This window comes from Opisthorchis viverrini (genome assembly GCF_000715545.1).
Source record: "Opisthorchis viverrini unplaced genomic scaffold opera_v5_593, whole genome shotgun sequence".
Classification (NCBI taxonomy): domain Eukaryota; kingdom Metazoa; phylum Platyhelminthes; class Trematoda; order Opisthorchiida; family Opisthorchiidae; genus Opisthorchis; species Opisthorchis viverrini.
In genome coordinates this window covers 133496-145778 of record NW_008752250.1, presented here as the reverse complement: position 1 = coordinate 145778, position 12283 = coordinate 133496, and the positions used below count along the sequence as shown (strand labels likewise).

Sequence of the window (12283 nt, the reverse complement as noted above, 5' to 3'; positions counted from 1 at the left end):
GCCTAGAACTTGTTTTAATTCAACTTACTATCTAACGCGGTTCAGCTTTAGTATACCTTAATCGAGATCATTAGTAGCACAGCTCTATAAGACCCACTGCTATACGAAACTATTCCGTCACGGGTCTGATAAAATGGGTTACTACCACCAGTGGAATACTTCCCCCAAAACCGCCAGCTACGTTGTCCATGATTCCAAATTTAATGCTTAGTTCTTTTTTTAAATAAATTTTCAACAATTCTTGCCTGTTTCCCTCAGCTGAGGAAAAGTCGCGGGGATTTTCACTACATTCTTTCGGCTCAGTGTTTCCCGTGTCTGAATCCGTTTCCCTTTTTTCGCCCGCCTGTGTTTAAATTACAGACCAGTCTCACTAGCCCACCTCCAAGCAAAGCCATGCCACAAGTTTACAACACATGCACACAGTACAACGCAAAGAACAGATCTACCACCAAATCCCTTCTTCAGACACCCTGGATCCAATGGGACTTGGGGCTCAAACCTGATTGCGACCAGCTGTAAAGCTATTCCACACAATCTCCACCCAATGTGTGAGAAAACAGCCGTCTTGCATATTTATGAGTACTTTATTTATACAGTAACTTATGTACACACATCTTTGACTTGGTTCGGATAATTACTGCTACAGGTCGACTATGATTTTGTCCTGGACTCGAGACCGTTGGGATAGTGCTTCTTGAACCGCTCCACGACTCCCGGATCCACGAGAAAGGTCCCATCCAACTGGTTACCCAGCGTGATCCTGTGAGACAGAGGTCATTGAGATGAAGGGAGTAAGTATACCGATATGCATGTTTTAACGAGATGTCATTAGTACAAACCATGACAACGAGCAGTACACAAAGACAATCTTGTAATCGAGCAGTTACAGATGGTGGTGTCTGCCAGTACCAATAAAACCAGGACTGGAGGAGAGTAAAGTGTCATCAGACAGCGGGTAGTAGTAGTATCCGGCGAAACTGTGTCGTAAGGGCATAAAAACTAGCAAGGTCAGTCTCTGGCAGGAGTGACTAAAACACTGTTTGCTTGCCTCTTTCACACGCTATTCGGTACAGTTTCGAAGTTCAATTGCATATGTGAATCAGGGTTGTCCAGTCTGAGTGACTCTTCCAAGATGGTGAGGTTGAAGAGATAGGGGAAAAGAGAACAAACAGCCTTATCTAGCAAGGCCACACGCGAGGGGGCTCACGTGAATCTCACTCAAGAAGGCGGGAAGACACCGTAATGATTAACGTGACAGCCTCCGATTTCATTTCGCGTTGCCATGTCATGATCCGTTTTTTCAAGGACCTTCCGCCAGCAAGGAGTGGGAAACGCAACTTTCTTTGATGGGGTGCGCTCGGGCATGCGTGGTGCATGCCCCAGGCACAGTAATCTGGTAAACTCTACCGACCGCTCCAGCGAATCCAAGTCATCAACTAGTACTCACTCACCATTTCATGGTGCAGTCAGTTACCGTCTGCTAATCTGCGGAAACGACCGACGAAATATTTGAATACCTTTGACGTCGTCAGTTCCGAGACAGCACGATCCATAGCCATAGAGAGAGAGCAGGGTTAGTCTCTTTAATCTCAGTAAAATTCGATTCTGATGCCAAAGTTGACGCAAGTTGCCGAGTGTTTCTTGAGTGTGAGTGCTGATGTCACCTAACAGGCTAATTAAATCTATCGAATAACTCCGGCTCCTCGTTCTTTAGTTCTGAAGGAGTACGTAGGCACAGAGATTACCAAAATAAGACTTTTCACTTTGAAGGTACAGACTGCATGCCAATAAACGGGACCATTCAGGTTAAACTGGGGAACACTGTCACCACATGAACTAGGTCTTTCAACCTTTGACTAGTGGGAAGGATGAATAAAATGGAACGGTCCTGCTGCCCCAGTGTCAGTCTTGGGTATTGTGACCCGGGATGGGCTATCAGCTGAGCTCAACACCTTCGTACACGCGTGCAATGGTAGCTATCTCCCCATAACGTCTCCAGAATGTGGACTAAACACAGTGATGGTAATCGTGAACACTGTTTCCTTTGAGGCATCTATGCCAGCGGAGAGAATAAATCGGGTGACCGAGGTCTGTCATCGTTATTATCGCTTACCAAGTACTGCGTAGCAGCAAATGAAGTGTACTGGATAAATATGGCTACAATTATTCATCCGCCCTATTCCAAAATAGGTGTTGTCCCCACCCACTCCTAATCTTGGTTGGCGAATGATTCACGCTTGGAAAGCGAAATGGAGCCGAGTGTTGTCAATCTGAGAGCAGCGTTTCCATCATTGGAATGTGTGTGATTTCTCTGGCACACGAGTGAAAACTTTACCGGACATGACACAAAAGCACGAAGACAGATTGCTAGTTGAAGGACTTGTGTTTGACACATTCTGTACGGGTGATGGACTGAGAATTCCGCCGCCATCTTACTGCGATACGATACCCGGGTGTGTTTATTTTAAGGGTGTTCGACAGCATAACAATCGTTCGGCTTTAACACCCTTCTGGTGCCTGGCTGCCATGCCACCCGAAGGAAGCTGAGTAGGCTGGGAACGTTTCCCAATCCTAGACAGGAGACGTCGAGAGGCAGAGGTCGGGTTCACGGCCAATATCTCTAACCACTTGAGCCATCTCGCCCCCCCCCCCCCATGCGGAGACATTCTCTCCTCTGAATACATACATGGCAGTTAGGAACCAGTAATGAAGCGTATGTCGCACCGATTTCGTCACAGAAAAAAGGACAAGCTAACGGTAAATCACTATTAATTAGATTTTGTGCCTCACATTGATGCCCTAACAAGGCATGAAATCATATGACGGCTCAGACATACCAGTTTGGCTGTAGATTATGTGGTCTACCAAAGAGTTCCAGTTTTCTCGTGCCTGGAGATAGACGCTCGATTATACCGTAGATCTCATCTGGTTTGTGACTTGTTTCGCGCACCTCTGACACAATGACGTCGCAGTCCAGACCACGGTTGACACCCTTCGGTAATGGAAGACCAAGCGACACGACTTTATTATGTGCGCAGTGTACAAGAGCAAAGCATCAGTAACCAGTGAGTTCATCTATTTACTTTTTTTAATAAAAAAACGAACACCGTGTCTAATGAGACCAGTAATGTTAATATACGCGTTCGTTGTTATCCAGTCAGGCCAAATAAAGACCAGCAAAAGGTAGGTGGGTTTGTCGCCTCGAGTTTTTACACTCAGATCCTCGTACCTAATTAAGTATGCCAGTCTTTCAAGCACACCGAAACTTTTTCTTCTTATCACGAACATGCATGAAGTGGAAAACTAGTGAATAGTAACTTCCCACTGTCGCAGGGGGTGGGCTGGTACCTGTTTTCGGATTTACCAAACAGAGCGGATGGATCTGTGTCAGGAAAGCGACTCATAGTTAACACTGAGCCGCATGAGCTGAACGACTTATCTCGGGTATTATTTCGGACAAATTGGACCAAATTTTTAAAAAAAAATCAGGGTCGATTTGACACAGCCTTAATGCCCAGCTGATGACCCTCAAGTGCGTGAGGGCCATCGTATGAGGAGAGGCATGGTGATCGGCACTAATCATCAGACGCACTAGAGGCAAACACGGACATTTATCATAAGTCAATGATCAATTAGGTTTGTACAGTGGTGATGACAGAGTCACTCTTAGGCTCATCGTAGTCCGGTATATTAGCGAGGGACGTTTCGTACCCGACTCAACTTCCTCCACTCCAAGTAAAACGACGGCTGTATTCATAGTATGCCTGGCCGCACGGCGTTCTGTAATTAATCATGGTTTGATTTGCTTTGTACAATGATTTTCAGGGGTAACGATGTATGGCACAAGCATAGGCTAAAACAGCAGAAAATGTGAAGGCTGGTTGGTGCCAGGTGGAGTGCGATTATACCGACAACTTGTACGCCTGAGAACTGAGGCGCAGATGTCTGACTAACCGTATCATGATTTAGGGAAAGCCGCTAGTGCCGTAGCAACTTTTGCCTCCAGATATCCTCAGAGAGCTAAGACAAGTCTCATAAACCTAATATATCCGCCGGCAGGTAGGCAAGTCGACCCGACCCCACTAAACATGGCCACAAATCCAGCTAGTTCTGTAGCTCCAAATTCGACAGCTCCCAATAGTTGTATGCTTCGTTCTGTAATTAATCAGATGTCTGACTAACCGTATCATGATTTAGGGAAAGCCGCTAGTGCCGTAGCAACTTTTGCCTCCAGATATCCTCAGAGAGCTAAGACAAGTCTCATAAACCTAATATATCCGCCGGCAGGTAGGCAAGTCGACCCGACCCCACTAATCCAGCTAGTTCTGTAGCTCCAAATTCGACAGCTCCCAATAGATTCTTGTATGCTTCATCCTTCTGAAACGAAATTCCCGAGTTCAATGTTGGCAACTTCCAAGCGTCCGATCAAAACAGACCTACTAATCTCACCTATCCGCCAAGATTTTCTTCCTCTTCGGTTGTTGTTACAAGCACCAATTCTAAACCTTTCTTCCTTTCATTCAACAAGTACATCTCAAACAGGGTCAGGGCGCGTCCATCTGGGAAACCGTATCCGACATCGTCAGTCCGGCTGATACACGCGTTAAGTGAAACATGTGAAAGTTGTACCAGTATCGTGCATTGTGTGGCATATAGTCAGTGCTGTACGGGAAGACAATCGGTCTCAAGCAACAAACCGAAATCTCTCCATGTTTGTCTATCAGATTTGCCGAAATCCATACTATCCATTTGCACTACAGAATCTCAGCTCACCATCAACAGTCAAATCCATAGGTAGCGAGACTGAAGTAGAAGAACTATGTACAGTAATTGTGCGTGGGGTGCTGGGCAACCCGCCTGGCCAAGATTGGAACATAGCAAACTTCTTCATGTAAAGGCACGGGGCGAACTGCAGCAAGTTTTTCAACTAGGCATCGCGGTTCCGCATGTGTACGCGTGAGGATGTGTGCCTTAGCCTAGTGAGCCAGGGTCTGTGCCGGATGTATGATGACTGGAGTCTGAACAGCATGCCGGCATTCTCCTTCACGAAAATCGCTCTAACATTGACGTAGATAGCAACGGCAAAACGGCCGGCGCAAGAACACGGACCCTCTGTGAGTTATCAATATCGATTGATCCGGCAGAATTACGTTCTTAAGGAGCTCTCCAGAGAAGCAAAAGATGGGTTGGTAAGAGGAGGATGCAACTGTCACCTCTGTAAAAGTGGAATGTGCTTATGCTAAGGAAAATCCAGTCGAGGTACAATCGCGACTAGGAACAACTTGAGTGTCTTTGCTTTGGGAATCGGGTTAAATATCTTGAAAATACCAAATCACTCAGTCGTGAAATCAATCCACAGGAAAACTGAGCGTTAACATGTTGCTACGTTTCCCGAGCTGACGACACGTCGTGACCAGATCGACCTACGAGTTCGATAGTCAGTCACTCTCATCACGTGCGCAGAACAGTGTAAACCTCAACTACGAGATACAAATGGCGAAGTAAGCGGTTCTCGAGCCCTCAAACACTTCATTTGCTCCTCACGTGCTTGGACAACCTAGTATGCGCGGAAAGTGGTGAAACGGACAACTTGTGACTTGCACATTTCTGTGCGATGACGACGAAAGTACGTCGCACAGTAGCTGTGAGTTGACGTTACTTAAGCAGGCAACACCACCGGTGATCAAGTGAGATTATGATTAGACATCGAGTGGAAGGCGAAACAGTAAATATCTAGTGGAGAAAAGACGATACAATTTGGTCAAACAGGGGTCTCACCTGCGGCTTGCCCTTGACACCGACCAGGCAATGCTCTTTGCCGTGATTCAACCAGTGTCCTGTTCGACCAGTGCGGATCAAGCGCTGTAGTTGGTTGGTTTTGACCCAAATAATTTCGTCTACACGTTGATAGCCCCAGAGACGAAGACAATCTCGACCCAGTTCCATGGCCCTAAAGAGATGTGACCGAAGTTAAGGTATCAGAAGTGATTGATCACTCCGATGAAGCCCATTTAACATGACCGACGATGAGGATCTGAAGGACTTCGTGATTTGGAACACTAATGCGTTCGCTCCAGTGAAACCTCAGTTCATTAGGTTGAGTTGTACTAATTAGGGAGGACAACGTTGGTGTCAGGATGCGTCCAGACACGAAAAGTACATGGGCGGAGAACGACGCGTCCCTGAGGTCACCACTCGTTCTGGATAGCAGGTGTGTGCGCAGAGCGTACCGAACACGGCTTAACATGCGACCAGCCAAGCGGGTGTCAAAATGGTCACGGCAGGAACGTCGCCATTGGCTGGACAAGAGCGAGTGACGCAATTAGCCATCCAGCACTAGTCTGTATGTTTGACCGACAGTACGGCGGTTGCCTTGGTTTTCGGTCTTCGGCTTATAGCGTAGTCTAACAGGCCGAATTCAGGCGTGACTGATAGGGCGTCCCACGTCACTACAGATGGTTTGCTTCCTAAGCTCTGCAAAACTCGGACATACAATGGTCGTTGTTTGGGACTGGTCCGCACAGAAGCAAGCAATTTGTCTGCGCTGTACGGCAGTGAAGCACCGGTGTTGAACGCTGATGTCATGCTGTCGATGATGATGATGGTGATGATACGGCCTGCACTTTTGTCTCGTGTGATCTGTTGGCCTGGTAGCCCATTTTAACTCCACCATCAGCCATGGTGATAACCGGACTGATTGCTACGATGAAGTTTGGGAAGGACGTGAGTACACCTTCTTGCCCAAGCCAATGCCATACACGCACAGACGCCGTCTCTTGAATGAAAATGTCACAGAAACTGCCCGTCATGCGATAATCCATCCACTGCTGTCCCCTTAACCAGGTTAAAGACAATCAACAGGTGACAAGGCCTAATAACACAATAAACAAAGTGCGAATAAACACTGAGCGTGAGATAGCAGGGTTACAAGAATTAAGGTCGTGTTTTTGAGGAACTGGTGATGCGTTTTTCCAGAAAAGGAAAATATGCCAGGCAGCCTTGGTTGTGAGCATATCTTGATAGGAATTGTCTCATCTACGCCTGGTGCTTCAGTAACCGGGGTGACGCAAGTCGATACTGGAGCACACGGGTTACTCGGAAGCGAAAACGGTTCTCATATCGAGTTGAAGGTTTCGTTGTACAAAACTGAGAAACTCAACGGGAGCAATCTTTGGTTTCGAGAAAACTGCCAAAAAGAACATGACTGTCACATGCTACTCACCTTCCAGTGACCCAGAGAAAAATATATCCATCGTCTTGTAAGCAGGGGATATCTAAGCGTCTCATTTCATCGTCGGACATTGTTCCGTACGGCAGTTCCATATGGATGTCCCATGGCGGATCGGCCATGATCACAGCAAATTTGCCCAGGATGGACATGTTCAGCTGCCGAATATCACAATTGATCCACTTTGAAACATGAGAACGGGGGGGATAGTGCACAAACAACAAGAGTGAGCTGGAGGCGACGTTTGCCTGGGATAGTGGATAAGGTGAAGGGTGGGTGGACACAACATAACAATTCCTAGAAAAATTGCATGATAAACTGAGGGCTCCCAGAAACGACCTAAATTTCAGCGGTCTGTCATAGATGATGACGCCCAAAAACAGTAAAATCGGCCGTGAGCTGTTGAGGATTTCTCAGCAAACCTGTGACTAGTGTATTGCGATGCTGCCGTAACGTACCAACTGAAACATAAAGCGGCCTGGTGGTGTATATTGAATTGAAGGACATTATACACGATAGATTCACTTGGGTCTTCCGCAAAAACCAAATTGGTATGCGAATGAGTGTATTTCGCTAAATTTGGCTTTATCCACGTTTCCCTCAAAGCAAACGGCTGGAATTTCTCTGTAATCTGAATAAGGTCAATTAATGTCAACTGCAGCATTTCACTTGTTTTGGTTCCGGTTTTTTTTAAATCCTCAAACGCAAGCGATGGTGCGATCTAAAGTAGATATCGACTAGTGAGAGAGAAACCAGCAATACCTTACAAGATCACTTGAAACTCACTATAAAAATAGATACCACCCCAAAGTGACACTCTAGATATTACGAATTTGCTGCTCTAATTATCCTTCCTCTGGTAGAAAAGGAATACATCCATAATCTACACTGGCATGTTTTTTCCGTTAACGTCTTATGACCGCTGCCCTCGCAGCACAGCGGGATCAGCTGACTGCAGTGTGTTCGCCGCGTAGGGCGGTACTTGGTGACGAAGGAGAATCTGCAGAGTGATAAACTGGACCTACGAGGTTATGGTGGTTGGAATATATAATATGCATACCAATCAATAAAAGTGTTAGTATCTATTTGAAACCCGCGCCGGAGGAAATTTCGCAAGAGAAAAGCTGTATCGTGCCAACGTGAAGTGAAAGCAATTACGACCAAACAGAGTCAATTATAATCAACGGGATGTTTGAGGCTTCCTGGCTGAGACCCATGTGAATCCATTTGGCGTGTGACCGATCTCAGTGGCGAACGTCTAGCCGGTCTGATATTTCCCTCTCGTTGTGCACTGAGTTTGCGTTGGCTAATGTTGTCGAGGCATGCCAGGTCGGTCCCATCAATGACATTTTACATCGACACACTGGTAAGATGCGTTGGTTACAATGCTATTCAAAGGTATTAGGAACTTGTTCTTGATTGTTTCCCTTCAGAACATAACACTTTTTTAACCAAGCCTCCACACTTGTCCTCTATTCACCCTCTTAAATGGAACCTTCTCTATTCATGGTAGTCCTTAATCTCTACTGCTGTGTATTGCTGTTGACGACGGTTCCGTTCTCATTGGCACACCATAACTCATTCATTGCTTAAATATTCTACAACAAAGTTATTCAAGAGATGTACCAAGTGGTTAGGGCGCGAATTTACTGACCGGAAGGTCCGTGGTTCGAACCCGACCTCTGCTACTCGACTTCCCCTGTCTAGGCTTGGGCGACCTGGCAGTATCCCAGCCCTCGTGCGTGTGGCATGGCAGCTAGGCAACGAAAGAGTGCAACAGCTGAACGACACTCAAGTCCGTAGCGAAGATGGTCATATTGGGAAGGACGAGTTCAAGCTTAGGGACCCTATAGGTAGTCCACACGTAGGCTCCAGTGGTTGGAGAGCGAATTTACTGACCGAAGGTTCCGTGGTTCGAACCCGACCTCTGCCTCTCGACTTCCCCTGTCTAGGCTTGGCAACCTGACTGGCAGTATCCCAGCCCTCGTGCTTCCTTCGGGTGGCATGGTAGCTAGGCACCGAAAGGGTGTTACAGCTGAACGATTTTTTTCGACACTTACCGAGTACGAACGGTGAGATCCTGAATTTTAATTTTAATTCTTTCTGCAATGACTTGCGACTTAAACTTACGCTGTGTAAAATCCAAAGCTGGTCCATGAAAACTTTTTCCTGTCGTTTTTTGGTAGCTGTACTTTATCAAAGGTCAACGGATTCACGGCTTCCCATGGGGTGGGGAGGGGGTGAAATCAGTCTTCTGAGAACTGAATCGTTGAGCCCCTGTGGACGTGGAGGGTGGTCTCAGTCGAGTCGGAAAACCTTGTAGAAACCTGGTGGCGAACGATCGCCGTGGACTCTTATCTGTATTGGCCTTTCTTTGGGGGCTACCTTATGTATTTTGCACTCCCAAATTACCAAGTTTGGAATATTGAGAAAGGCCAGTCCTCTATAGACCGGACGTTATAAAAGCTCCCGCTAACAAGTAAATTCTTCACCCAGTTTTTCAACAGTTCACTGTTTGAATAACATATCTCTAAGGAATAATTTAGCTAACTCACGGATGTAACTTGTTGAAGGGGCTGTTGAGTTGGTAAAACTCATTTGGAAATACTCGGAATCACAGGAACAGCGGGCCGCATGTTGTATTATATGTGAACGCAGACTCACGGCGTGCATCTTTATTGATTAATCACCCCTCTACTCTCCAAACATATAACAAACAGCTTAGCACTGTGTGAGCAACAGCGCAAGATGTCTCGGTGATTGAGGCGCGAACTTACTGAGCGGAAGGTCGGTGGCTCAAACCCAACCTCCTCATCTCCACTGCTCCTTCCAAAGCTTGGGGAACCTGGCAATATCTAGGCCTTTGGGTGGTACGGCAGCTAGGCACCCAAATGGTGCTACGGCCGAAACAGTATCATATTATTATTACTGTGTAAACATCACCTCGAAAATACGCCTATCGTAAAAGGTGTACCTGAGGGGGATATAGTAATGTGGGTGGTTGATTTTTGGACATGGCGGAGTTGTCATCATCAAGCATTGTCGTGGTCGAAGCCGTCTGGCCTCTGAGTTGGCCGCTGGCGGCAGTCACGACACCGCAGGCTGCAGTGGAACCATGTGGATCACCGGTGATGGCTGACGGAGGTTCTGAATAGTCAATGGTGTAGTGAACGTACTGTAAAATGAAAAATTAGGAGCAAGTGCAATGAGACCATAAATCTGAACTTTCCGCGATCAAACAGGGAAACTGGAGAGGGTCCAGGTTGATGTTGACTGCATTCTGAACGACATTTCAACCAATTTATGATTCACAAATTACTAGACCCAGGGGCCTCGGATAAGCGCTTTAAAATGTGTTTAAATGTAACATTGTAATACCTCTTTAAATCGAGATAGCTCGAAGGGGTGTGGCGCAAATATATTGACCGGAAGGTCCGTCGTTCGAATCGAACTTCGGTATATCGACTGTTCATGTATAGGCTCCGGGAACCTGGCAGTATCTCATTGTCATGTTTTCTTCGGGTGGCATGGCAGCTAGGCACCAAAAGTGTCATTATTTATCATATATTAATATCTACTCTTGAAGATGAGGTGGCGATTGGGTCGACCATGGTTTTCCCCGTGATACTCAGATTTTGCTTCTCAAGTGTGAACCACATCGGCCCAGTGGTTTGGTTACCACAGCATAATCGAACCCATTCGTCCCCGGGTGGTGCTGTTTGAAGTTTCCAAGTTGCCCATTTTGGCAACATCAAATGAGTCCCATACAACGTTCTTGTGCACCTTCGGCGTAGCAACCGACCTTTACCATAGCAGTATGGTTAAAGGAACGCTAAAAATGCCGAACTATGTGGCCAGCTCATTACTCAGAGCGACGGGCGCGTTAGCGGTTGGACAAACGATTCCACTAAAGCGGTGATTAGTCGAGCGAAGCGGGTTGATAAGCCACCGCACCACAGAAGCTGACAGTGATCCGAATGTTTTCATTTTAAACCACCTGATTGAGCTGCAAGTAGGAGAAACTTGATGTCATCCTGGCATGCGCGTAAAATACACTCCCAATGAGAGAGCCACACACTTAGCACATTGTCCGCCTTAGAGGCATAGGACCATCTTCAGCTACGATTTTCAACTACTCATGAGTACGTCTTATGTTCGAGAAATTTTTGGGACACAATGAACAAACCCACTGGGATTTTGCCAGAGTATCGGCGAAACGATGCAGTTAGTTCCGTGGACGAGGGGTATCCGCTAGTTTTTACCAAGGAGGAATCCGCCCAAAACTTATATCCTCGTCTGTGTCAAGGTTGTTTTTGAGGACAGTACACTGAGCTGTAGAATTGTTTGTCGATCTAAATGTGCCTTGAAAGTTCATGAACTATTGACGTTGGAAGCCCAAGATTGCCTAATCAAGTGTAAACAAATGAACAAACGAATTCCTCGGTAAATGCAGAGGATGAGCTGGTGGCGAGGAGACATTCATAAGCCTTAACCATGGCAGATTAAGATGATCGACCAGAAGAGTAGTGATGTATACACTTCGCATTATCCAAAATCACATGGTGCAAGTAATCTCTGTGAGCACTAATCTCCTCACCGTACAATACTTCTCCAGGAAGGACCATCCACATCAAAGAGATATTTTTAAGGCATGATTTTCTTTATGTTGAGACTTCTCTCCTCGAGGAAACAACTTTCCCCCAGAAGATAGAGAGCACTTTCTGACTGTTCTGATGGTTCACTTACGTCCCAGGAGGGGAGACCACGACGCAGATGTCCTGTGCTATTGACCCAAAATTGTTGGTTGATCATCCGCTCCATTCAAACTAAATGAAATTTCCACCCTGGTCCCGCAAAAGACGCTTAAAAAACACTTTTACTACCCCAGTGCAGAGACAATCGGTTAGTACTGGTCATAACTTACGTCAAATCCCCGAGTGTTTCCACTAAGAGACTGGAAGACAACCTTATGGTTGTAAACTAACAATGCAGCAAAAACCTGGATAAATGTTCACTTCTGTATCCATCACGTTACACAGTTTTAATGACCGATGG

General features: G+C 46.3%; 1 protein-coding gene across 1 annotated transcript in view; it reads right to left on the bottom strand.

Moving 5' to 3' along the window:
* Positions 1-11: 11 nt before the first annotated feature.
* T265_11801 (hypothetical protein) overlaps positions 12-12283 on the bottom strand; it is a gene marked incomplete at both ends in the record, with an annotated part of 31029 nt that continues 18757 nt past the window's right edge. The window contains 5 exons of the mRNA XM_009178563.1: positions 12-760; positions 2838-2992; positions 5779-5950; positions 7223-7476; positions 10203-10403. Of these exons, the coding sequence (XP_009176827.1) occupies positions 652-760; positions 2838-2992; positions 5779-5950; positions 7223-7476; positions 10203-10403 (891 nt within the window). The remainder of the gene's footprint in view (positions 761-2837; positions 2993-5778; positions 5951-7222; positions 7477-10202; positions 10404-12283) is intronic.